This window comes from Myotis daubentonii, chromosome 2, assembly GCF_963259705.1.
Source record: "Myotis daubentonii chromosome 2, mMyoDau2.1, whole genome shotgun sequence".
Lineage (NCBI taxonomy): Eukaryota > Metazoa > Chordata > Mammalia > Chiroptera > Vespertilionidae > Myotis > Myotis daubentonii.
Genome location: NC_081841.1, coordinates 219,926,216 through 219,952,276, shown reverse-complemented (window position 1 = coordinate 219,952,276; position 26,061 = coordinate 219,926,216). Strand labels below are relative to the sequence as shown.

The following is a 26,061-nucleotide window of genomic DNA, read 5'->3' as shown; positions in this document are numbered from 1 at the left end:
CGGGGCTCACGTGATTATTCTGCATGAAGTTGTCAAGTTCTTGGATGTGCTGTTATAAATGTTCTTCTATGTAAAGGAAGACTAATTTAAAGAAGACCACCTTTACATGTTTAAAGTTGAACTTGGGAACTGGTTGTAACCGTCTTAATCTATGTAAGGAAGAAGAGCACCGTTTATCTCTTAGCTAACAGAGGCTGCTCATAGAATGATGATGGTAAAGTGGGAGCACTGGTCTAAAATGCACAGAACTACTTCCTACAAAATAGGAACCTCTGTCTCTCTCTCTCTCTCTCTCTCTCTCTCTCTCTCTCTTTCTATCTCTTTCTCTCAATAAGAATACATTATTTTACAAATATTGTGTGGTTTTTACTACCTTTCTAAAAATTGACAAATTGTCCCATCTGACCTCCCAAACATTTTCACACATTAACATCTTTATGAGAAGCATGTTTTCCCATCAAGTTAATACCCCAGCACCATAGCTTGTCATCATATTGAGTTATTAATTATGTAACCTGAGAAGTCTTCACACAATCTAAGAAGTCATTAATACTGGTAAAACTAGCATAGAAACAAAATAATTTATTAAGGCAGGTAATAATGCTACAAATAAGTGATAGTATTTGTTTTGGTTGAGGTATAGCATTGACATTGCATGAATAATTTGATCTTATTACAAAAAATGTTTTAGTCTCTTAAATTTCCATTGGGAATGTCAAAGTCCAGGTGTGCACTTCCATCCCTTGTGTTCAGTGGCAGTACCATACGCCTTTGTTTCTTCTGGATTAGAATTTCCAATAAACGAAAACAACCAGTAGGAAACATTAAAATCAGAGTGCAGGTTGTGCCAGCCCTTTTTTATTCTGTAATTTTTCATGGGATAGTTGGTACCTACTCTTAAAAGTTCCATGCTTAAAAATTTAAAAAGTCAGACTAAAAGATAATTCAAGGAAGAAAGTAATCAAAAAGAAGAAGCTATCCTATATAATCTCTTGATTGCTCTTATAATTCATTTACTTTCCATGATATTTTGGAAATATACTGGCAGTCGCAGATTGCTAAATTTGGTTTCTCCTTCTCCAATGTATCATTCTGATTAATCTCTTCAACCTGAGGCAATTCTTTATCCCAGCAAATGTAGCTCACTGTCGAAATGTGATGATTCTTTCTCCTTTGTGACCTACATTTTCTCTTAGAAAACAGTGGATTTCCCCGGGAAAGCAATTTACCCAGGGAAATGTAAAACGCGTTTCTTTTACTCTATTCCAAAAGAGGCATTCCATTTGTCGCCTGGCAAACCCTCAGCTGCACTTCACATAAAAGAAACTGAAGCAAATTGGAAATCCTGGCCCGGGGCTAGTTATGAGCAGAGAGTTCAAAGAGCTTGTGGTCCGGTGCACAGTAACATCTCCTTTTCTTCTTTTTCAGTTTGGGAAATGGGAAGCAACATGATTCTTTCCCTCCCATGCCCTCCAGCCAGCTCCTCTAGACCCATCGCTGCCCAGGGATGGCTTGGGCAGAGCCTGCAGGTCTCCCGGGAGCTCCAGCCAGCTCCCCTCTACACACTCACAGGTATCAGCCCTCTTCTCAAACACACATCATTCCTGCTCTGGCTGAAAATATATATGCATTTCTTTCAGATCTGACTCTGAACTATTGTCATTTTTGGACAGTTGCAAGAGAGTCCACCCTACAGCAAGATTTGTACACCCATTTCCCACCCACCCATCCCCACTTTTTTCCTCTCACCCACTCTGAAAAAGTCACAGGAAGACAGCATATATATCTAAAATAAAGGGGGCTCCACTGCCCCCTGTGCTGTCCTGCAGGACCGTCCACTCCCAAACCTGAGGTGCCGCATCATCCCATATCTAAACAGAGATCACAAGACCCTCTCAGCAAAGGCTGCTGTTTCTCGCACAGTGAAACTCCAAATTAACCAAAGTGCTCTCTGGGTTCCCTTCAATATTGAAATGGCATGACATTCTGCGTTGCTCCACAACCACACGGAGCCGTGTAGACTTCTCTTAGATGGTATAAAACCCCACTCATGACAGGATGGCACTGTCAGCTTGGGGGAGATGACATTCCATGGAGTCCTGCAACATGTATGGAGGTGATGGTGGAGTGATAACTCATCCAAGGGACCATAAAGCAGGCGTTCCCCTCCCCAGGTGAAAGGTCACGCTGGTTACTGAGCCCAGCAAAGCAAGCCATAGACTCGAATTCAGTACCATCTTCAACAAGCCCCAACACGCCAAACTCATCCGGCCTCAAAAAAATAAGATTAGCTTTGGCATTACATATAAATGCACCGAACAAAGAAGTCTCCAAACATTGGGCCAATTTTTGTTAAAAGGGGAAAATAACACAACAAAATAATGAGCTTACAAAGATTTTGGAGAAAGAATGTTTGTAATTTACCATGCTCCATGTAAATACAATATGCAAATTTTATGTCATATGTGACATATTTCTACAAAGGAATCATGCACACATTAAACATTTTTATCAGTGTAGCACACTGATAGCATAGCTATATTAAAGTGCCATTTTTTTGTAGATCACAGGGGTCTAATATTAGCAATGCAACCTAATACATCCATCATTTGGTCAAATGAGTTACAAATCACCTAGTAGACATTTTTAAAATATAGTTTTATTGCTTTCAGAGAGGAATGGAGAGGGAGAGAGAGATAGAAACATCAATGATGAGAGAGAATCATTGATCGGCTGTCTCCTGCACGCCCCACACTGGGGATCCAGCCCACAACCCGGGCCTGTGCCCTGACCGGGAATCAAACCGTGACCTCCTGGGTCATAAGTCGATGCTCAATCACTGAGCCACCGGCCAGGCACTTAGTAGACATTTTTTAAAAAATTGTTTTAATACCTAAAGGCTGAAGTGAAATGAACATCTGTCAATCAATAGGAGATGTGTCAGAATCTGATACAGCTAGAATGGAGTGGCCAGTGGATATGATACTTTGTAATAGAGCATACTAGGCGAAAAAATACAGTCTGTATTTTTAATATTTAAAAAAGTATGCAATGCTCCTTGGGACAGAGATATGGGGAATCCAGCTGCCGGGAGAGGCCTCAGCACCATTAGTTTATACTGATGTTGCTTTTGCATCATTGCTGGATATGAAAGAAAGAAAAAATAGAGTACTAGAGTTGATGACAGAGATTAGAATGATAATACAACTGTGAATGTGATGCAAAATCCCCTTCCAATTTCTCAGAAACAATGGGTAAAATATTTTTAATGTTCATATAAAAATGGCAGCCCTAGCTGGTTTTGCTCAGTGGATAGAGCATCGGCCTGCAGACTGAAGGGTCCTGGGTTTGATCCGGTCAAGGGCACATGCCCGGGTTGTGGGCTCTATCTCCAGTAGGGGGTGTGCAGGAGGCAGCCGATCAAAGGTTCTCTCTCATCCTTGATGGTTCCATCATTCTCTCCCTCTCCTTTCCTCTCTGAAATCAATAAAAATATATTTTAAAAAGTGGCAGCTGCACTTGTTACCAACATCATAATGGACGGCCCGCATATGTCATGTATTTAGTAGCAGGTCCTCTCGTGCCTGTGTGGTACAAGACCACTGTCAGGAGCTTGTGCCGCCTCTAGGATGATGACATCATATCTAGTGCTGCCACAAATCACAAAATCACACACGAACACGTAAGTAAAATGGTCTTTTCTCAGGGTTCCGCTTTTGGGCGTGGCCACATCATTGGCACGTGAAGCACAGCATTGCTACAGATGTTCAGGAAGAACTCACTCTCAATTCCACTAAGTAGAGGTACCCCGTGTTCCCCCCAAAGCACGTTAATGATGAACACATGGACAAGTGAGGACGGCAAGCAGCGGGGGCCCTGTGTGGGAACGCTGCACGCACCGTTGCCGAGTGCTAGCTGCCCGTTTCAGACCTGGCACACAACCACAGTGCCAGGCAACTGTTAAAGGCCGTATTCTGATAAAAACAGGGATCCTGAAGGCATAAAGGCAGGCAAAAGAAATACGTCACTCAATGACTTGCTATTCTTTGAATTTATGATCTTGAACATTGACTGACTAGATAGAGCCTCCATTAGGCCTTATCTTATTAAACTGTCTTCAATAATTTCAAACTGTTATTTCTTCTACAGTTTTGTTTTCGTTAAACAATACTTACTAATGAACACAGTGAGCCCAGTGCCAGCAATTTTATAAGTCACTATGCTACACTTTTGTATCAGCATCTTATAAAATATTGAAAGCTATGATTTTCATCTGCTGAACTTAACAGTTCACTGTATTTCATTTAATTACTAGAATTGTAATGTGAAAAATATGTGGGCACTTTAATAATAAAAACAAAAATCTATTTTCATGAAGGTTGCTATGAAACTACTGAATGTATTTCAGGTAAAAAAAAATATTTTAAATTATTTTGAGTTCAAATATAATGACATAAAATAGAGTAATGGCAGCATTTTTCCAAGCTAGGTTTGGCTGCACTGTGAGATCTGTCTGCATATGGAAAAGGGTTTTCCATCCATCCTTTAGCCTGTATGGACTCATCCTTCTCTTCTTGCTCTTCCTCTCCTTCTTTCCCTTTTCCCCTAGTCTCCATCATCATCTCCTCCATCTCCATCATTGTTGTCGTCGTCGTCGTCGTCATCATCATCATCATCATCACATATAACTGTATTCAGAGCACCTGGCAGGCTGGGTTCAAGAATGAAAGGTAAAATCTGTACCTTTTGTAAAGGGAGATGGGGCATAACACACACACTAAAACTGATCAACAAGACCTGCATATATTAAATGCTAAACAGGCATTTAAAATTAACTGTTATAAGAATTCAAAAGAGTGATTAACCCTTTAGCATTATTTAATTTTAATTCTGATGTTCTGCCTCTAGGGAAGTTGCTTAGTTATTTTGTAAATGGTTACAATGGATTATGAGGAGAGGAAAGGAGAAGAATCTGAATTTTCTAAACTCCTACTATGTTGCAGATACTATGACAACACTTTCACCAGCTCACTAGTTCAACTAACACTGACATGAAATCCAAAGATAATGGCAGAGAAAACGGATTTCAAAAAGTGGGTTTTGAGCCCTGCGGTGTGGCTCAGTGGTTGAGTGTTGATTTATGAACCAGGGGGTCACGGTTCAATTTCCAGTCAGGACACGTGTCTGGGTTGCTGGCTCCATCTCCAGTGGTTGTCATGCAGGAGGCAGCAAGCAAGATTCTTTCTCATCATTGATGTTTTTCTCTCTCTCTTCCTCTGTCTGAAGTCAATAAAAACATATTTTAAAAAATTATTTTAAAAAGTGGGTTTTGAGAAGAGCAGGAGTGAATGAGGCAGGTTGAGTTTTATCGGAAGTGAGTGGGGTGTGGCAGGAGCCAGGGCTGCAGCAGAGGCCACCTGATCTGGGAACCTGCCGGGTCCCTGGCCACTCAGGATGGCAGCTGACTACAAAGCCACCAGCGGCTCTACTTCCCAAAGGCTCATGGAAAGAATCTGAGCGTATGGTTTTTGAATTCTAGGCCTTATCATGTAATCACAAATTTCTATTGTGGATGTTTGAGTAGAGAGACTTAAATGCTGTAAGTTCAATTATTCTATGAGTAGCATTCAACATCATCTTCTACTGTAAAGGGATGAGAAATGTTAAACATTTGATGACAAACCATCATAAAAATATCTGAGTTACAACAAACCATTAAGTCAGTCTAGGTTTGGTAACATCATGGCACTACCTCAGACAGTCAGAACATCCCAAACCATATTCAAAGTCATATCTAAGAGTTCCAGTGCTCAAACAATGCTCAACCCTATATTTTAAAAATTGATTCTAAATTGCAAAATTCTTAGAGGTGTTTTATTAAAAATAAATATAATTCTCTACTACCACTGAAAGTCTAGAATTCAAAAATTTGAATTTAAATGCTATATTATGGGGAAAATTATTTTTATTACTAGATACATTTTGTTCTCAGAACTGAAATAAAGTTCATTAAGTTATAACAAGTTATTTCATTAAGTTAATATGCTCTGTGTTGTCTGGATAACTGGGTGAGTTTTTTTTTTTTCTAGTTGCCCATAGATTCGAGTTACTAAATAGCCCCTAACTAAATAGTGTGCCCATAAAGTCAAAGAACATTTAAAATTTATAAGAAAAGTATAATCAATATTTATTAATATTAACATATATGACACTAGATACTCAATATGAAATGCTTAGGAAAGTGCCTGGATTTTTAAATATTGGCTATTACACAGGGTTTGGCAAACATGGGTTTATAGTTTTGAGTACACAAAAGAGTTTATTCTTATATTCTTATTTCTTATATTATTTTCCATACAAAAAACTGTAAGCCTACTTTTGCCTCAACCTGTATTTACTATTTTCCATGAAAACTAAATCATGTTAGTAAAGGGAGTTAGCTATGGTTCAGATGTGCAATCACTAAATTGAAGTGTAAAGGTGACATAGCATAGGCTATTAAAAATGAAAATCAATCTCCACTAATACAAGAAAGGTGATATGGGGAGGTGTCTCAAAAATGTAAGAGCCCTGACCAGTTTGTATCAATGGTTAGAGCATTGGCCAGAGGAACAAAGGGTCTTGGGTTCAATTCCCAGTCAAGGGCACGTACCTGGGTTGCAGGTTTGATACCAGGCCCCAGTCAGGGCTCCTCCGGGAGGCAACCAATCTATGTGTGTCCCTCTCACATTGATGTTCTCTCTCTCTCTCTCTCTCTCTCTCTCTCTCTCTCTCTCTCTCTCTCTCCCTCCCCCTCCTAAAAATCAATGGAAAAAATATCCTCAGATGAGGATTGACAACAACAAAAAATTGAGAAGAAATGGCTGTTTGGGGAAAGGAATCTGACCAAGTACTATTTCTTATTTGAATTATTTACTAGAACTTTTTTTTCTCATCAAGTAACAATAAAAATATAAATGATTATAAAGTATTTCTTCCAGATTTTATTTTATTAAGAAAGAATAGCTAATTCATTCATTCATTCACTCATTCATTCATTCGAAGAATCCTTCTAATGGGGGAAATAAATTACATTAAAATAACAGATAAATTGTTTGTCAAAACATTGAAATTTCTATTATTAGTGGAAAATAATAATTAGCCAAAATTTTCAATTGCTTCACTTACACTTGAGAATAATAATTTAAAAAGTACGCATGCTCCATGATGGGAGGCAATGTGAACAATATGTTTGGTATTCCTAGCATAATTCTCAGGGATAGATTCCATCCAATCACTCTTTTGTAGAGGTAGGTAAACAAAAAGATTACTATTTCTCATATAACAGAAGTTAAGCCCCAAAACATTCAGCCATTTAAACTATGTGTCAAAATGTCTTTCTTTCTTTGAGCAGTTATCTAGTTATTCACAGCAGCAATGTTCCGACGTTGATATATCTTCACGTACCTCATTTAGAAGCCAACAGCCACCCTTCCTTTCTCCTCTGACCTCACTTCTCACATTGTAACATAATTCTCCCGTGAACTCTACAAACGGAGCCCCGTGAACCACGGACTTTCATTTGTGACCCACGTCAAATTTCCCACTCACAGCTTAAGAGAAAGCAAATCATAATCTTCTGTTGTTCTTTCCTTTTATTTTCACAGACAAAGGAGGATGTTGCCCTCAGATTAAGACTCCCTGAGACAATGGTCAGGACGTGGAGGGAGAACTCAGGGGAAAACAAGACTTATTTTTACGCTGTCAGCTAATCCACAGCTGTGCCACCTGTTCGTGTGGACGCTGTCCAGAGGGATTTGAAGCGCAGCCAGGCAGTCTGCCCTGGATACGGCAAAGAAAATTGTCAAAGCTTCTCCACGGGGGAGGGTGTATGTGTACAGGGAAATGGAGGCCAAACTGGACACTGGACCTATTTCCTGCACTTTGTAAATCCCACATGTGCCATTACCTTTGGGATGAACTACAGCATGACTAGCTCCTAAGAGCCATCTTGTAGTCATCACTGTACATACGTTCTGCAGCACTGAACTGCTCAGTCTCCTTAAATGTTTAAGTCTCCATTTAAGAGTTCATGAAGCAACTATATCAGGCACTTTCATTCTAAAAGGTGAATACACTCATTTTAACGATATTGTTAACACACACACACACACACACACACACACACACACACACACACACATGCTTTATTCTAACGAGATGATAGAACGTGTATGAAGCATTTTGGGTAGCTGAGACAAATAGCACCGAAGTTATAAAAAACATAATTAGCAACTGATCCAATGAAAATATAAGATGGAAAAATTCTAAATCATTATTATCTAAACCACAGAAGTCACAGTAACCAGAGCAGTGCAGAAGTTCTTGGAATCTCTGTTAAATTTTATGAAAAATACAGCTAATTTTCCTCACTGACAAGTGTCAGAACTACCCTGGTGAAAACACGAGTTCATTACTTAGCCCCCAGCATTGCATGCAAGTAGAAACATGCCGGGAGCCGGTCCATGCTTGCTGTTTCAAGGGACCTGGCATATATGGCATACTGTTCTTAATATGTTTGCTCACCTTCTTGGCGCTGTGTTTTAACCAAGGTCACCTCTCCGAGAAAGGTTGAATCCCCAGGTAGGGACTTTCCCCTGAAGTTAGGGAGGGAATAAAACCCCTCAACTAAGTGCCAGGCGGGTAATTAATCCCGTTGACTACGAACAATCATGCTTAAACTACATAATCTTTTCTCCCTGGAATGGAGATAAGAAACGCCCTAACCTTTGTAATAGAGATTGATAGGATTGAATCAACTGGTATAAATACAGTTGTAACAAGACAGAAACACTCAGAACTCAGAACACAGAACTAAGGACACAGGGCTTGGAAGACAGGACCAAGAGAGACAGAGCCTAGGCACAGAACCTACACAGAACGTTCTCTAGAGACAGAAGAACTTCGCTGGAGAGAGCATGCCGGAGGATCCTGGAGAGGGACTGGCTTTGGAGCCTAGAGACAGAGCCTAGCGGGAGAACATGGTAAGGGATCCTGGACTGAACCTGACTACAGAGATTGGCAGGAGAACCTGACTGGAACCTGGACACTGAACCTGACTGGAGAACCTGGACAGAACCTGGCTGGAGACCCTGACAAGAGAACCTGGCTATGATGATCACCTGAACACTGCCTCCATGTCCTTCCTTCTTGGCCGACTCCGTCTACACCTTTGGGAACCCCTGGACCCAGCGGTAGACGGAGTCGGCGAAGAAGGAAGGACATGGAGGCAGTGTTCAGGTGATCATCATAGCCAGGTTCTCTTGTCAGGGTCTCCAGCCAGGTTCTGTCCAGGTTCTCCAGTCAGGTTCAGTGTCCAGGTTCCAGTCAGGTTCTCCTGCCAATCTCTATAGTCAGGTTCAGTCCAGGATCCCTTACCATGTTCTCCCGCTAGGCTCTGTCTCTAGGCTCCAAAGCCAGTCCCTCTCCAGGATCCTCCGGCATGCTCTCTCCAGTGAAGTTCTTCTGTCTCTAGAGAACGTTCTGTGTAGGTTCTGTGCCTAGGCTCTGTCTCTCTTGGTCCTGTCTTCCAAGCCCTGTGTCCTTAGTTCTGTGTTCTGAGTTCTGAGTGTTTCTGTCTTGTTACAACTGTATTTATACCAGTTGATTCAATCCTATCAATCTCTATTACAAAGGTTAGGGCGTTTCTTATCTCCATTCCAGGGAGAAAAGATTATGTAGTTTAAGCATGATTGTTCGTAGTCAACGGGATTAATTACCCGCCTGGCACTTAGTTGAGGGGTTTTATTCCCTCCCTAACTTCAGGGGAAAGTCCCTACCTGGGGATTCAACCTTTCTCGGAGAGGTGACCTTGGTTAAAACACAGCGCCAAGAAGGTGAGCAAACATATTAAGAACAGTATGCCATATATGCCAGGTCCCTTGAAACAGCAAGCATGGACCGGCTCCCGGCAGAAACACAGCTGCAAATGGTGGGGCTTGTTTCTCCGAAATGCTGTACACAGTCTGAATCTCCATCCCATCCACCTTTGTCAGCCAATATTGTCAGGTGGCTGGTGACGATATGGTTGAGGTGAAATCTGTCCACCTCAGATTTGACGCTAGAAAACCAAGACAAATCCCCCTTTTCATAGGTCTGTAAGTAGCCAATATCCAAGGAGCAAAAGGAGGCCAATTCTTCCATTTCTACAGTTATTCAAATGGTTTTGATGTTGTTATTACTTTCCTAGCCACGGGTCTATTGATTTCAATAGCATGCTATTAAAGTTTCTAATTCTGTTAATAAAGCAGACACTTTGAGTCATTCTGGTTCTTTCATTTATTTGCAATGGTGCTCAAAATACATAGTTTACTACCAATACTGACTTACTGGTAGGTAGTGGCTTTAGGGTAAACTAATTATTCGAGTCTAGGAATCACCTAGAATGTGTTAAAGGTGAGATTTCAGTTCACAATAAGTATACCTTTGGTTCGGCTGCCACTTCGCAGGTTAAACATGGGGGAGAAGCTCTTAACATTAAGCCTCTTTACCCAAGACTGCTAACAGGATCTGGACACTAAGAGGTCTTTTATTGGGGGTCTTTTGATTGCAAAGAACAAAGATTCACTCAGATTACCCGGAGATGGGCAGCATGGTCACTATAAGAATATATGGAGGAATAAGGAGATCATCAAGGCTACCAAGAATCATCTTTTCCCAGTTCTCAAGAAAGGAGTCCCATGGACTCAGCTTTTTTTTTTTTTAGCCAAGATTTACAGGTCATAGATTATAGGCACACCTAGGGATTGGCTGCCATTGGTAAGGCTGTGCACATCTGGCCAAAAAAGCCAGAGTTGGTGATAAAGAATGCAGCCATAAATTACAGAGTGCAGCTGACTCCTGCAGTAGACCTGTGTGGATGAGGCAGAGTCACTGAGAAGGGGGTGTGGCAGGCAAGCCAGTACTGATGTCCGGTGACGCTCAGTGTGTCGTTAAAAGTCAGGCCCTAGTCTAGTCTGACTGCATGGAACCCTGGCTCTGATACTTGTTACTATGGGATTTTTGGTCAAGTTAATTAATCTATTTGATTTTTTAGCTTCCCCAATATTAGAACCACTTAAGGTCATTGTGAAAAGTCAATGAGTTAATTTATGTCAAGTCCTTAGGCCACTGTCTGGCACTGGAATCACTGAGCAATCTAGGTTGACCAATTGCATCTGGTGTCATAGAGCCAAAGCACCTCCCTTCTCATTTATTATAGTGGTGTCTCTTGAAGGGATGGTGTCTGGCTAAGGAAGGGTGAGGCACCAAAGTCCTCTTTCAAGGCAAAAATAACCCTGGTCAAAAAATTTTTCCAAAAGACTTTCAATCAGCCCATAAATATGACACATATGTTTTTGTGAATAGACTCCTTTAGAGTGATGTGTGCATATAAACGTAGAATGTAAAATGCAAAGCATGTCCTTATGAGTAGACATTCAAATTTAATTGTACAGTATTGTCAATATGAGATAGATGGACATTAAGACCCAATGTCCTTCCATCTAGATATTCCTGCTGGTTTTCAAAGGTAAGCAGATGCTGACATGACATGTGTTAGTGGTGCTGGTCTAAGGATGAATAATGACCACGAATAGGTGGCCCTGTGCTGGGTGTTGAGATGGAAAAGCTGGCCCGGTTCACACCAAGTTTGATCTTCTTCCTCCAGTGACCCAGCCCTGGAGGGTCACCGAGCCTTGCTTCCCTGGGGAATGTGCTGGAGAAGAGGCCAGAGGATGACTGACCTCTGAGAGGATGACTGACCTTCATCCTGAGAAGCTGAAGACATAAATTCATGTGCCTGGTTAATCACACTAGGAAAACATGATGAGTAACACCGTGCATTATCTTTTGAGCTGATCAAACACTTCCGTACATAAGATGGAATTCTGAAGCTTGCTTCATAGGATATTCACGCGCAATAATGAGGTCAATGAGGTTTCTGGTTCTTTGGGACAGTTTAGTCAGTTTATGAAGATTCCAGCTTGAGAGCTCTTCCTGTGCCTATTTTTTTCTCTTTTATGTCCATATAATTTTATCAATTCTGATCATTGATTCCTACCTCTGTGACCACCTCTTAATTCAGAAATGCTGTCATTGAGGTTATCTATGGTGTCACACACTTTCCTGGCCACTGGAACATGCATTCACTAATTCACTAATGATCAGACACCCTTAAATCATTTTCATGTTCCAGACATAATCACATGTCTTCGAGTCATAAATGTACACCTTTTTACATCTTTGTAAAGATCTCTTCATGGACCTTGCCAACCCTGCTAAGTGGGGCCCTTGTTGTCCTCTCAATTTCTGATGCCCGCGATGCTAGGTTTATGGTGGCCATATGTAAGGGCCAACCTCAAAACAGCTGCTTTTCTTTTTCTTTTTTTCTCTTTCCCTCCAAACCAGAACACAGTTGCTTTGGATGAACACAAGATAAAGTAATTGGCTTTCATTTAGAAGACATGTTTTACCAAGAACATATGCTTCTTAAAGACTAGACTCCCACTCAGCATGACAAGATAGATCTGTACCTTTGGGGAGGGGGGCAGAAATGAATAGAGAGATGGAGCAATGACCCCAGTGCAGTGTCACCCCAAGGCATGGGCTCATGAGCAGTGGCTGTGAAGTCACCGTACTTGTAAATCATCCTCTCTCACAGGCCGAACACATACAGTTAAATTAGAGTAAATGTTAGGACGGCCATCAATTGCCTTTTACAGATTAAATGGGGTAGGGAGATCCCATTATGAAGAGAAAGGTATTCCTTATGAAAGACCTTTAGAGTTCTTAAGCATCAACTGTGTTATTTTAAATGTGTGTATGAGACTGTCAGCTTCCATTTTCCATTCTGGTTGGATGTGAAAGGCGACCTGAAGCACTGACATGGATTTGAGTCCTTCTCATTTATAAGAGGGAAGATGAGGCTTTAATTGCAAAGGGACGGGGGGAGGAAAGCCTCTTTCAGATGGAGGAACATTGTGTGGTATCTGAACTATTATCGAAGACAAGCCTATGCAGTTTCAGAAAAACAGGAGAGGAGCTGACGCAAAGCACTGCTCCCCTTGAAGGCAGATGGGCCATTCAACCTGGCCACCCAGACTCCTGGCCAAGCTCTGAGAGTCCACCTGCTTGTCAGGTGGCTCCTCCAGCTTAGATCCCGTCAGGATGTGGAGGAAGCATCAATATTCAGAGACAACTTCCCAACAACAAAGTGACAGAGGAAAGGTGTCACAGGCAGAGCCGAGAGGAACCCACGACCAGGTGTGGAGAGAATGAAATCATCTTCTTCTCAAACATGAAAAAAGCTTAACCAAAGATATTTTAACTGTATATCTTTATGTAGTTATAGACCATTATACGACTTTTTTCTCCTAATGTTTTAAAAATTGTTTTCCACTGCTGTTCCCGAGGAAAGTACGCACATCTTAATGATAAGAACCCACTGCGACAGACTCTTCCCCATCACATCACTGCTGTCTCCACCCCCACAGAGGAAAGATTGTCAATGTTCCCTGGGAAAAAAATAACAACTAATGACATCATTTTTCTTCATTCCGGCATCTACCAAGGCGTGCTCAGACACATTCAACCTGTTACCACCATCCATGATTTATCTCAAGGTTTTATTGAGTGTAATGAATAGCATCTCTCTATTTAAAATCATCAGCTTATCTTTCCTTAAAGAAGTTGACTAGCCAAAAAGCCATCTTTTTATGTGCAATAGAAAAGATATTGCAGTATTTTATTCTTAAAGTAAAACAGGCATGGAGATGCCTGTTAGGGATGGAAAGTACCATGAAAACTCACCATTTCAAATTACTGACGAACACTTAAGCTATCTGTTCATATGATAGAGGCAATTGAGGTGGGGTTTTTTTTGTTTTGTTTTTTACATTTAACCTCTAATAGATCACATGGAATCTCTGTAGGTTATTTTGTTTATAGTACAGATTGTCATTAACAAGCGTGCTAATGACAAAAATGTAGGCGCAGGCTTATTTATTAGCTCCCTCTGTGGCTTATATAAAATCCTTATGTGCTTATCCTCATGGACTCTGTGTGTGTGTGTGTGTGTGTGTGTGTGTGCGCGCACATGTGTGCAAGAGACCCAACAAAGCTGAATGGCTCAGAATAATAAAAACACTATATTGTGCTTCCAAACTAGCTATTTTATCCTGTAAAATATGGCATTTTCTAAAATAATGCATTTATACACATTCGAAATCAGATTTGATCCCTGGATCCTTTGAATACGCCTCTTGAATACTGCCTTCATGTATGTGCTGCCTGTGTTCCTGCTTCATTCTAAGGACACACAGCCTTCTCTGTGACATTACATAAGCCTGAACGCAGACAAGAGGGAAGCGCTGCTCCCCTGGGGTGAAGCCGGTCCCTTCAGAGCCACACTCAACGCACACAAATTCAGGAGTGTTTGCATCATTTGAAATTGCCAATATTTGCCCATTCTCAACCCATAACAGTGACAGTTTCCCGTTAACGCATATGGGCAGATGGACCTACACAGGCGTAACAAAGCATCAGAAGACCCCGTGGCATGGGTTGGTCAGAGGTGACGACCGCCAGGTCTATAGGAAGGAAAACCTAACGTCAGTGCCCTCATGGAAACTGGCGAGCCGTGGCTTCATCTATATTTTAACTGCAAACATGCACAGAAACACAAGATTTTTAAAACAGGTGTCCCAACCAAGCTGGGATAAATAGACTCTTGCTCTTTGTTCTAGGAGAGGCCCTGTCAGAGGCACCGAGGACGGGTGCATCCCCAGGTGTCTGAGTACGACCAGCCCCAAAGATTGCGTGGTGCTCACACCAGGAATCCCTGGACCCAGACCGACCAGCATGGGAACGTGCACTGAACACAGGGTCACAGAGACGGGTCTGCAGCACAGTCCTCGGCCACCCCGCAACGCCCTCGTCACCGCCACCTGCCATCTCCGAGAGGCTCGCAATAATGGCCACCGCGCAGCCAGACAGGACTGCGGGCGAGGCCAGGCAAGAGGGGAACCAAAATGCCTGCCCGGGAGCCACATCCATCAGCCCTCCTGGCAAGCGCCGAAAGCAAGGCAGGGAGCTGCAGCATAATGCCCGAGGCCACGGAACCCTTCCAGCACAGTACCTTTTTGTGTCTGCCCCTCTTCCATATTCTCCTCCATGGCCACCTCTCTTCTGTGGAATCTGGTCCCCGGAATTAATCAAAAGCTCAATTAGATGCTGGGAGAACTGGCGGCTTTCCTCCCTGGGCTCCGACAGCAGCGGCTTGGGCAGCCCTCGGAGCTGAGCCCCGGCTCCTCGCGCCTCTTGTTTGCTTGGAGACAGGCTGTCAAGTGCAATTTCATTCAAATTACTCTTCCGTGAAGATTATCAATTTTTCTTCTCAAAGCTGCCCATTGTGGAGCACTGGAGGCAGGGAGTCACGCAAACAGCCTGAGAGTTTTGGGGGGAAATCTGGTCTGGATCCCAGGAGCGGAGACTCTATGATTCATAAGCCTCGCTTTGCATTTAAATTGGGGGGAAGAAATAGAGGGTGGGATTGAATGCTGGGCTTTAGATTGGAAGCAGGCTGGGCTGAACAGACGGAGGGGTGGCCTCCTACAGGAAGCAGACCACCACCCGGAACCCCCCTTCGCCACCACAGTGGGCAAGCCCGGCGCCTGTCCCTCTCAGAGCGGCAGGAGTGGCTTCCCCGGCCACATACCTTGCAAAATGCGTTTGCCTTTCTTCTCCTCACTAAGGACCTAGTTAATCTGATTACAGGGTGCCCCCAAGCACACAGTCCTACCACCGCAAGATCTGGTCTGTAAAGGGTTATTAGTACCAGAGGACGTGTAAGCTCACACCTTTCAGACTGAAAAAGATATAGAATGATACGGCTTTCAAAAGAATAAGTATAAACCCTTAAGCCCAAAAGATGCGTCTTAAGTAATTATTTTTCCTCAGGGCCACGAGACCCCTCAGGGAAAGGGAGAAAAACACCAACATCACATAAAAGAATCTATCGACATCTTTGTAATTTATTGTTCCGGCCGTAACCCACCAAAACTGCTGATTTTAAATGGGAATCTCTTGAAAGAGAATGGTTTCAGGGGTCATTTCTGGGGAAGGAGGAGGAAGAAATCCTAGAAAAGGAACAAGGGGCTAAACAATTTATAATGGGCGTCTGCAGCCTGATTTGGAATGCAAATCCCAGCCTTGCAGGCTGGCGAGAAACTCGCATTTGTGCTCCAGCCTGTGAGTGACAGTGCACAACCCCGAGGTCCCCACGCTGCACAAAAGGTGGAGTGAGAGAACAAACAGCGTCTCTTTCAGGGAGAGCAAACCTTCGCCAGAATCTGAAGGAGGAAGAATCTCTGTCTCTGTTTCCATCTCTAAGCAAGCACACAGACACACACACACACGCACACACGCAGACACAGGCACACACACACGCACACAGGCACACACACAGGCACACACACATACATGCACGCAGGCACACACACACGCACACAGGGCACGCACACACAGGCACGCACACACAGGCGCACACACATGCACACAGGCACGCACGCACACATGCACACAGGCGCACACAGGCACACACATACACACAGGGCACTCACACACAGGCACACACACTCGCGCACACATGCACACAGGCACGCACACACACATGCACACAGGCACACACATACACACAGGCACGTGCACACACACAGGCATGCACACACACATGCACACAGGCACACACACATGCACGCACACACGCACAGGCACACACACATGCACACACAGGCAAGCACACACACATGCATGCGCACATGCACAGACACGCACACACATGCACACAGGCACACACACACTCACACACACAGGCGCACTGTATTCCTTCCCTTTAATCAAAAACACTTTACAGCCTAATTATGGCTACAGTATGTGTTCTGGCGTTACAGACTATATTTCACATGCATTTTACAAAGTGGGTCCGTAGCATGTCACACAGCACCCTCTAAATCATTACAAAAGCAACTGTTTAGAAGAGAATTCTGTGCAACATTCCACTTTCTTTCTCATGATTTCTCACAAAAGGACGGCTAGTCGTCTTGATTCTGTCATCATCTGCATTTGTGTTCTCTGGTCAGCTGAGCTGAGCCCGGAGGTAAGGATAATTTAAATGGATTGGAAACCAATTCGCATCTGCGTCCCAGGGCTGGTGAGAGGCCCGCTGGCTCAGGGCAGGGGCCGAGAGAGAAGGCACAGGGCAGGCCCCGAGCCTCAGGCACATGCAGCTGCCACCCCGGGCTGAGCTCCCCGGGCCTGCCCTCCTGACAGAAGGCAGCGTGCTCCCCCTTAACATGCTCTGTTCATGTCACACCTCAGAGACCACTAACAGGAAAAGCAGCATAAATAAAGCCCCTTTAAGTCCTAGAGCACTTTATAGTCTACGGAACACGTGCACATGCATTGAGCCATCTGTAAAAAGAAACAGGGAAAATGCTACTTCCTCCCACTTCATGTTGGAAAACTGAGCCTGGGGTACACCCTGGGCTTGGCCCGGAAAGGACCAGGGGAGTCTCGGAACCCATGTCCGCGATGTCCTGTCTGAGGCTGTGGACGGGGCAGCAGTTCCTGCAGCCCTGTCCTCGCCCGTGCCTCCAGCATCTTCAAGCACCAGCCTCCGCCTCAGCCTTCTTCCCCCCACACATGAGGGGAGGGGAAGGGGCTGGAAGGGGCAGGAAGGCACTGGGCGAGACCAGTGGAAAAGCAGCCTGACTTGTTTTCCTCCTGGAAAGGGCCGCCGAGCACCACGTCCCGATAGTGAACCACTGTTTGTCTGAAACACTTTTCCAAACCAAAATTGTTACCAACAGAAGACAACGGCATCGTATACAGATTTTTAAATAGACAAAGAACTGCCTCAAATGCTGGCCGGGTGGACTCGTGAAGAGAAACGTGTGTGTGCCGCTTCCTATGGCAGTCGTCGGTCAGAGCGAGGTCAAGTCTTCCACTGCGGTGAGGCACACACGACATAGGACAGACCATTGTGATCACGGCTCAGAGCACAGTCCAGTGGCAGCAGGGACAGTCACCACTGCCACCATCCGTGTCCAAGACTTCTCATCCTCCCACAGGGAGACTCTGACCCCATGAAGCACGAACTACTCATCTCCTCTCCCCTCTTTGAGGGCAGTTAAGTTGCTGTGGCTGATTTTTGTTGTTTTTAGAATTGTTCTTTTTTAAAGTCTTGAACTAATAATATTTTTAACAACCCAGTATCTGAAAACTAGTGAGAAAAAAAAAAAACGGGCCTGGCTGGTGTGGCTCACTGGGTGAGCATTGACCCATGAACCAGGAGATCACAGTTTGATTCCTGGTCAGGGCACATGCTTGGGTTGTGGGCTTGATCCCCAGTAGGGATCATACAAGAGGCAGCTGATTGGTGTTGATGTTTCTCTGTCATTGAGAAATCTCTCTCTCTCTCCCTCTCCCTTCCTCTCTCTCCAAAAACCAATAAAAACATATTTAACAAAAAAAGAAAGAGAAATGGTTGACAGTGTTATAGACTAACTTTATGAATTCTAAAAGCTGCTACATGAGCCTTAAGAATGGACAATGTTTTCCTTCTTGGTCTCCTTCAAGACCTGTAAGATGCGATGACAAGATGGCTCATCTAGCTTTCTTTTCGTTATACCACATTGTATTTCCCTCTCTCTATTTTTAGTCATTTGTTTAAAAATATGAGTTCAATAGCTAGCTTAACAATATGGTAACAAATGTTAATCACAATGTCCCTTTCAAATACTGTCTAGGAAATGCTTATAATATAGATCCCCATTTTCCGGTGTTAGCTAGAAGACACATTGCCCACTAAACCTCAACCCGTTGGAAGTCCTCATTTCTCCTAATTCACCCTAATTTGGAGTTGGCACTTTTTCTAACACTTCATCTTGTCTTTATAAACATTTTATTATATAAGCCAAGAAAATGTCTACATATTCCTCTAATAGATAATCAGTCATCTTTGTGATATAAGGGTCAACATAGAGACAAGGAAACAGAGTTACAGATCAAATAGCAAGCTGAGGATCTCAAAGTCAGCATCAACTGTGGGAAATGGAAAACCATGGTCAAGGTCCATGGGTCAGACACAGAAAAAAGAACGTGTGGAAACATAGTCACATGAACCAAGTACACAGCACACAGGACAAACAACCATGGGCCTTGTGTAAAAACTGCTCTTTTCCTCAAACGTTTCAGACACAGATTCATCACTAGCTCCAAAAAAAGTGTCTTAGTTGGTTTTACTGATGGTGTAAGCTCTAGGTCAGAAATTGACTGCCATAGAATTTCTCAAAGAGACTTAAAATTACCACAAACACTTGAATTTTTTAAATGGTCAAAGTAGCAGAACATTCTTTGGGGTTGTGCAATTGTATCATACAATTGATTCACAGAACATCCAACTCTAAGAGTTGTGATGACCATTAAGAATTGTATTGACCATTAAGAGTTATAATGACCACGGATGTTCTAAACTTAAGTATCTGCAGGACGCACAAGTCACCAGCAAACTCCCCACTGCAGTTGTCCTCGATAAAACGCAAGGATCTCACATGCATAGGGACCTGCTGTAGGAAAGAAGAGATAATTCCCTGTCATGAGGATGTTTGTGGCCTAATAGCACAAGGCAGGTCCAAAGTCTCTATTCTGTGCAACGTGTGAAACTGATGAGGAAACACATGCATGGGAGCTACGGGAGCGCACAGCAAGGAGAGCTAGCCTACTCTCCGGCTCACAGTTGGGAAAGTGTTCTTGCTTTTCTAGAAGGTCTAAGCTGATCTGACTTTCAGAGGCTGAACGAGTTTCTCACGGAGGCCCAGCTGGTGAGTGAAGGAACTGGGATTTGAATTTTGGTCTTTCTATTTCTATACTCACCCCCACAGAAAAGATAAGTCATTCAGTATTAAGCACAGCCATAAGGCTGTTCATGTCAGGTTGCCTTCATTTCTGAATAAAGCCTTAGTGTTACCTTAGTGACAATGGACATAGCTTACACCTCAGTTGAAGGACGGATTTTTCCCCCTCCATTCATTTGAACTAAAGTTTAATAATTTGGAAATATCAGCTAAGCCTAACCTTACACACCACATTGGATATTGCAAACGACAAGCCTATAAAAATAAATAAATAGGAAGAGAGAGAGAGAGAGAGAGCGAGAGAGAGAGAGAGAGAGAGAGAGAAATGGAAATGGAAAGAGAGAGGGAGGGAGGGAGGGAGGGAGGGAGGGAGGGAGGGAGGGAGGGAGGAAGGCAAAGCTACAACTTGTCAGAAGTTCTGAGTTTTGAAATACCGATTTTAAGTCTTGCTTTGAATGTTCTTGCAGAGACAGATGATAGGGAAAATCCTCTGAAAAAGCTGATTACACAATATGGTGCACAGAGAAATGACAAGGAAAAACATGACTCGGTCTCCTCAGCTTTTTAACAGGCATGTTGGTCTTTTTGCTTATACATCCACTGCAAGTGCTTTTATGGGTGAAAAAAATATGTGAACGTCTATGCTTACATTTCCAGAGATCATCGTAGGTGACCTACAAATTCTTATCGCCAGGAGGAGACTACTCACAGATGGATAACTCCTCTCATTCTTCACAATGGCCTGGACCAGTGATGCACACCCATGACCGAAAGGCAGGGAGGAGCAGGCAAGCCAATAAAGGCACTTCCTTCCCGACGCACAGTGGGGGTGTGACTTCGTGCATTGTCCCTTTTGGGGAGCTGGAGATCTGAAGATATTTTGGGGTGTGTTAGTCCTGGGCAAGAGCCCTTTGACTGTGACCTTCTCTCCATTCATCAAGACAATACAGATACGCTCAAGTCCTGCATGTACCAGAAATGTTCTCCCAAGAAAGTTTTATTGGCAACAGCATATGGTCTATTTGGATGACAGACCATGGCTCCAGGAATATCGACACCCTCGAGTCTTCAAGTGATACAAATCACCTACATCCCACCAGACCTCTGACGCTGGTGCTCACTGTCAGGTTCACGGCCCTGGAACTTACGCCAGGCTCCCTCTGGCTGTGAGCAGCCTGGCCAGCCCTCTGTTTGCAACTGTTCTTTATGGTTTCCTGCAGGACACACCAGTCACCAATGCACACCCCACTGCAGTGTCCTTGATAAAATGCTAGGCTGCACTGCAGGTTGGCTGCCGCAAATACGAGGGAGAAGTGCTTTGTCTCCTCCCTCTATCCCACTGCCTGAATTTCAAGGTCATTTGTCTTCAACTCACATTTGCCAAGAACCATCCATTTTTCATTTTTAATATTTCAGTATGGAAGCTGTTTCAATATGTATTCCCATCCTTGAGAGCAGATGCCATAAGTCACCCTTGTTTCTCCCTCACGGCTGGTGAAGTCAGACTGAGGACAGACCTATGGATGTTGACATGCCTAGCTTCCCAGGGACTAGGCTTAAGTCTTCTTGTTCAATAATATTTAACAAATATTTGTGTGGCCACTCACTGCAGGCTAGGCACATTTTTATTGTACTGACTATTTACAACCCTGAAAATAAGTGGTGTTCCCAGTTATTGGTGACAAGACTGAGGTTTGGACAAGCAAATAATCTGTACAAGTCCCACAGCTGTGAGGAAGCAAAATTTCAACACAAGCTCTCAAATTTTCATTGTTCCTATTACTTTAAAAGACTCGGTAAGCAAAAAGCAAATAAGTATTTACTAATCAATCCCTGCAAATCTATATATATAAAAGCCCAAGTGACCATTTGACCATTCGACCAGTAGCTATGATGCACACTGGCCACCAGGGGGCAGACGCTCCAACTGGTAGGTTAGCTTGCTGCTGGGGTCCAGCCCATTGGGACTGGGCGAAACGGGCCAGACACACCCCAGATGAATCCATGCACCGGGCCTGTTTGGGCCCAATCCCCGCAGGACAGGCCGAGGGACCCCACCAGTGCTTGATCAGGGTGGGGAGGGACCGCAGGAGGGCTCCAGGGTGTGTCCAGCTCATCTCACCCAGTCTCAATCGGGCTGATCAGGGTCAATTGGGGCTGTCTCGCCCAGTCCCGATCAGGGCAGGCCGGCCGGGGAAGGACCCCACGGGTGCATGAATCCATGCACCGGGCCCCTAGTAAGTGATATAAAAATATATTTAAAAGCTGCTCTTGTGCCCTGGCTGGTTTGGCTCAGTGGATAGAGCGTCAACCTGCAGACCGGAGGGTCCCGGGTTCGATTCCGGTCAAGGACACATGCCCGGGTCACGGGCTCAATCCCCACTAGTGGGCGTGCAGGAGGTGGCCGATTCATGATTCTCTCTCATCGATGATGTTTCTATCTCTCTCCCTCCCTCTCTCTTCCTCTCTAAAATCAATAAAAATATACTTAAAGAATCTTTAAAAAAATAAATAAAAGTTTCTCTGTGTAGCTAGATAAGTAAGATGGCAGTATAAAGGTGGGCATGTCTGCTATATCACATTTATTAGACACACACACACTATTCATTACTTATTGACACATTATAGTTACGTGGTACATAGGGTATATAATAATAATGGTAAGTTATGATGATGATGGTGATTATGATGATGATAGTTAATGCTCCTATAAGCCCTTTTGATGTGCCAGGCGCTGTTGTAAAAACACTGTACGCATTGCCCTGTTAATCTTCACAAGACTGCTCTGAGGTGGGTGCTATTATCATCCCCATTTCACAGATATTGAAACTGAGGCGCAAAGGATTTATGTACTTTGACCAAGATTGCACAACTAAGGAGTGAGAGCTGAGGTTCAAGGCGGCCGGTCTGTCCACAGAGTCCATGCCCTCCATCCGTTGGGAAGGAATCTACACCTAAAACAGGCTCCTTTTATACCTGGGCCCACCATGCCCCTGCTCAGGGCTCGCTTGCTGTCCTTACTGAGTATGTTCATTTTCACACACGTCCCCGTTATTTCTGACTTACTTCTCTATTTATCTGTTGACGTATATTTCCTGACTTATTTCTGTCTGTCACCCCATATATATCCTAGGCTAATGGGGCTAAGAAAAAAAGTGGGATGAACACCTTTATATTTAGTTTGGGGATTTTTATTCACCCCCTGAATTTGAAATGGAAGATTCACTTATTTATGTATTCTTTTAAAAACTTATACAATAATTCCCTTTTATTATAAATAATATAGCATCTATTTTTACTTGCCCTTTAATTGTCAACTAGTAATTAAGGCTAGCTTTCTCCAAGCACACAGAGTGGCTGAAAGAAATGCCCTTTACTTAATTACTGCGACTCCCCATGGAGCTACACTCTGGATAAATTACATTCACTGGATAGAAGTGAAATGGTGTTTGAATCTAATAGACTACATACTTAAACCCGAAGACACCAGAAAGAACCAGGATGAATTATTGGTCCAAGCTGCAAAAGCCTTGAATGGCTGCTCTGTTTACTGTAACATTACCTCCTTTGGCACATTATTTTTAAAAGAAAAGCTCAAAGCTCTAAGCTTCCATTCCCAGAGTCTAGATTACTTTATGACTGACTGTCGGGAGTAATTTATTTTGAACGGACCGATGCCCCAGTGAATCAAGCACAAATTCCTCCACATGAAATTGAAAATCCTCACCAATGGGCTCCATGTCAGGAACAGCCTCTTTCTCTGGTTGCAAAGCAAATCTGTGTATTAATTAGATTAACTGGCAGCTTCTCCTCCCCTCTCCTCCCCTAGGAGGTCCCCTGAAATTTGATTTCCATTCACTTCATTTTCCTAATATTGCTCTCAAAAGTCCTGAATGGGACGTCTGATTTCTGAATGTAAGGCCCAATTTACCATCTTAATTCTAGATGAGTTCCCAACACTGTCAGTACCTCATGGGTACCACACAGAGCTGTGTCTGCATCGGCACTCCCTTGGTTTTTACTGTCAATTGCATCTCCATTTTTGTTTGTTTGTTTCTTAAAGTTCTGGCTTTCTAATCTCTTTCTCAAAGCATTCAGCAACCCATTTAATAACAAGCAAATACACAAACAAACAAAAACATTCTTTGGCTAGCTGACTCTAGAAATATTTTTAATTGTGACCTCTCACAAGTATTTAAGATTTAAACCTTAGCCCCAAATAAATAAGAAGATAGTGTTTTTCCCATTTAAATAAATTACCTGTCAGTATAAGGGAGGCTTAATATCATTTTTTTCTTTATAAACACAAGGAGTATAAAACAAACTGGTATAGTAAGTAATGTAACAGATTCCTAAAAATTATCCTGGCCAGTCCAAGGATTTTGTATGAGGACAGTTATCCTATCTAATAAAAGAGAAACATGGTAATTGGCGTACGACCGCTACCCTTCCCACTGGCTAATCAGGGCAATATGCAAATTAACTGCCAGCCAAGATGGCGGCTGGCAGCCAGGCAGCTTGAAACTAACACAAGGCTTGCTTGCTTCAGTGACGGAGTACTCCAACATTCCCCGCCTGCCGCTGCAGGCCTCTGAGCTGCAACTCTAAGCAACTATGGAACAAATATAGAAGCTAAACAAAACCCCAGAAACCTGATTTAGTCCGCCGGGCTTCAGCCAGGAGGATCGCAACATTGTAAGCAAAGGCCAGAAACCTACTTTCAGCAGCAGAGGTCTAAGAGCTAGAGCCAAGCCTCAAAGCTAAAGCTGGCCCAGAATAAAAAGAAAAAGAAAAAGAAAAAAAGGAGCAGTTGGGAGCTTCAGTCACCCCCAGCCTGAAAACAGCCCTCAGCCCCTCACCCAGGCTGGCCAGGCACCCCAGTGGGGACCCCCACCCTGAAGGATGTGTGACCAGCTGCAAACAGCCATCATCCCCTCACCCAGGCTGGCCAGGCACCCCAGTGGGGACTCCCACCCTGATCCAGGACACCCTTCAGGGCAAACCAGCCGCCCCCCACCCGTGCACCAGGCCTCTATTCTATATAGTAAAAGGGTAATATGCCTCCCAGCACCGGGATCAGCGGAGCCGCGAGGCCTCCCGGCACCGGGATCAGCGTGACAGGGGGCGGTGCCCAAACCCCCTGATCGCCCTGCGGCTCTGTGTGTGACAGGGGGCAGGGCCACAACCTCCCTATCCACCCTGCTCTGTTCGTGACAGGGGAAGGCACCCCAACCCCCTGATCAGCCCTGCTCTGTGCCTGATGGGGGGAGCTCCCCAACCCCCTGATCGCCCTGCAGCTCTTGTGTGTGACAGGGTGTGGCGCCCCAACACCCCCCCCCCCCCACGGACCCTGCTCTGTGTGTGACGGGGTAGAGCCATAACCTCCCCACGGGCGCTGCTCTGTGTGTGACAGGGTAGAGCCATAACCTCCCCATCAGCCCTGCCCTGAGTGTGAGAGTGGTGGCGCCCCAACCCCCTGATTGGCCCTGCTCTGTGCGTGACAGGGGGCAGAGCCTCAACCCCCCTGATGGGCCCTGCTCTTTGAGTGACAGGGGGCAGTGCCCCAACCCCCTGATTGGCCCTGTTCTGTGCGTGACAGGGGGTGGCACCGCAACCTCCCCATCAACCCTGCCTTGAGTGTGACAGGGGACGGTGCCCCAACCCCCCAACTGGCCCTACCCTGAGCGTGACTGAGGGTGGCATCATAACCTCCCGATCGCCCTGCTCTGTGCACAACAGGGGGCTGCACCTAGGGATTGAGCCCGCCCTCTGCCACCCGGGAGCAGGCCTAAGCCAGCAGGTCGTTATCTCCCGAGGGGTCCCAGACTGTGAGAGGGCACAGGCCAGGGCTGAGGGACCCCCCCCCCGAGTGCACAAATTTTTGTGCACCGGGCCTCTAGTTACATTATAATTAATAATACCAATGTATAATTTCATTTCAACACAATTAGCATGGTTCTTATTATGTATCCGAAATTCTGCTAACAAAGCACAACTCACAAAGCACACCAGCCTCCCATAGGCTCCCGCGAGAACCAGTGACAGCAGCAACAACAGGAAGGAAACATTAACTGGGGTATTATTCTATTTTTTTTATAAAATTTTAACATATATGACAGAAACTACATGA

At 44.2% G+C, this 26,061-nt stretch overlaps 1 protein-coding gene across 2 annotated transcripts in view; it reads right to left on the bottom strand.

The window, feature by feature from the left end:
* GPM6A (glycoprotein M6A) overlaps positions 1-26,061 on the bottom strand; it is a 182,892-nt gene that overhangs the window by 73,727 nt on the left and 83,104 nt on the right. Inside the window, exon 1 of one of the 2 annotated variants that reach the window (XM_059685807.1) lies at positions 15,155-15,721. The exons of the other annotated variant lie outside the window; for it this stretch is intronic. Within the exon in view, the coding sequence (XP_059541790.1) occupies positions 15,155-15,191 (37 nt within the window). The 5' untranslated portion in view covers positions 15,192-15,721. Of the gene's footprint in view, positions 1-15,154; positions 15,722-26,061 lie in introns of those variants that run through there. 2 annotated transcript variants of the gene reach the window in all.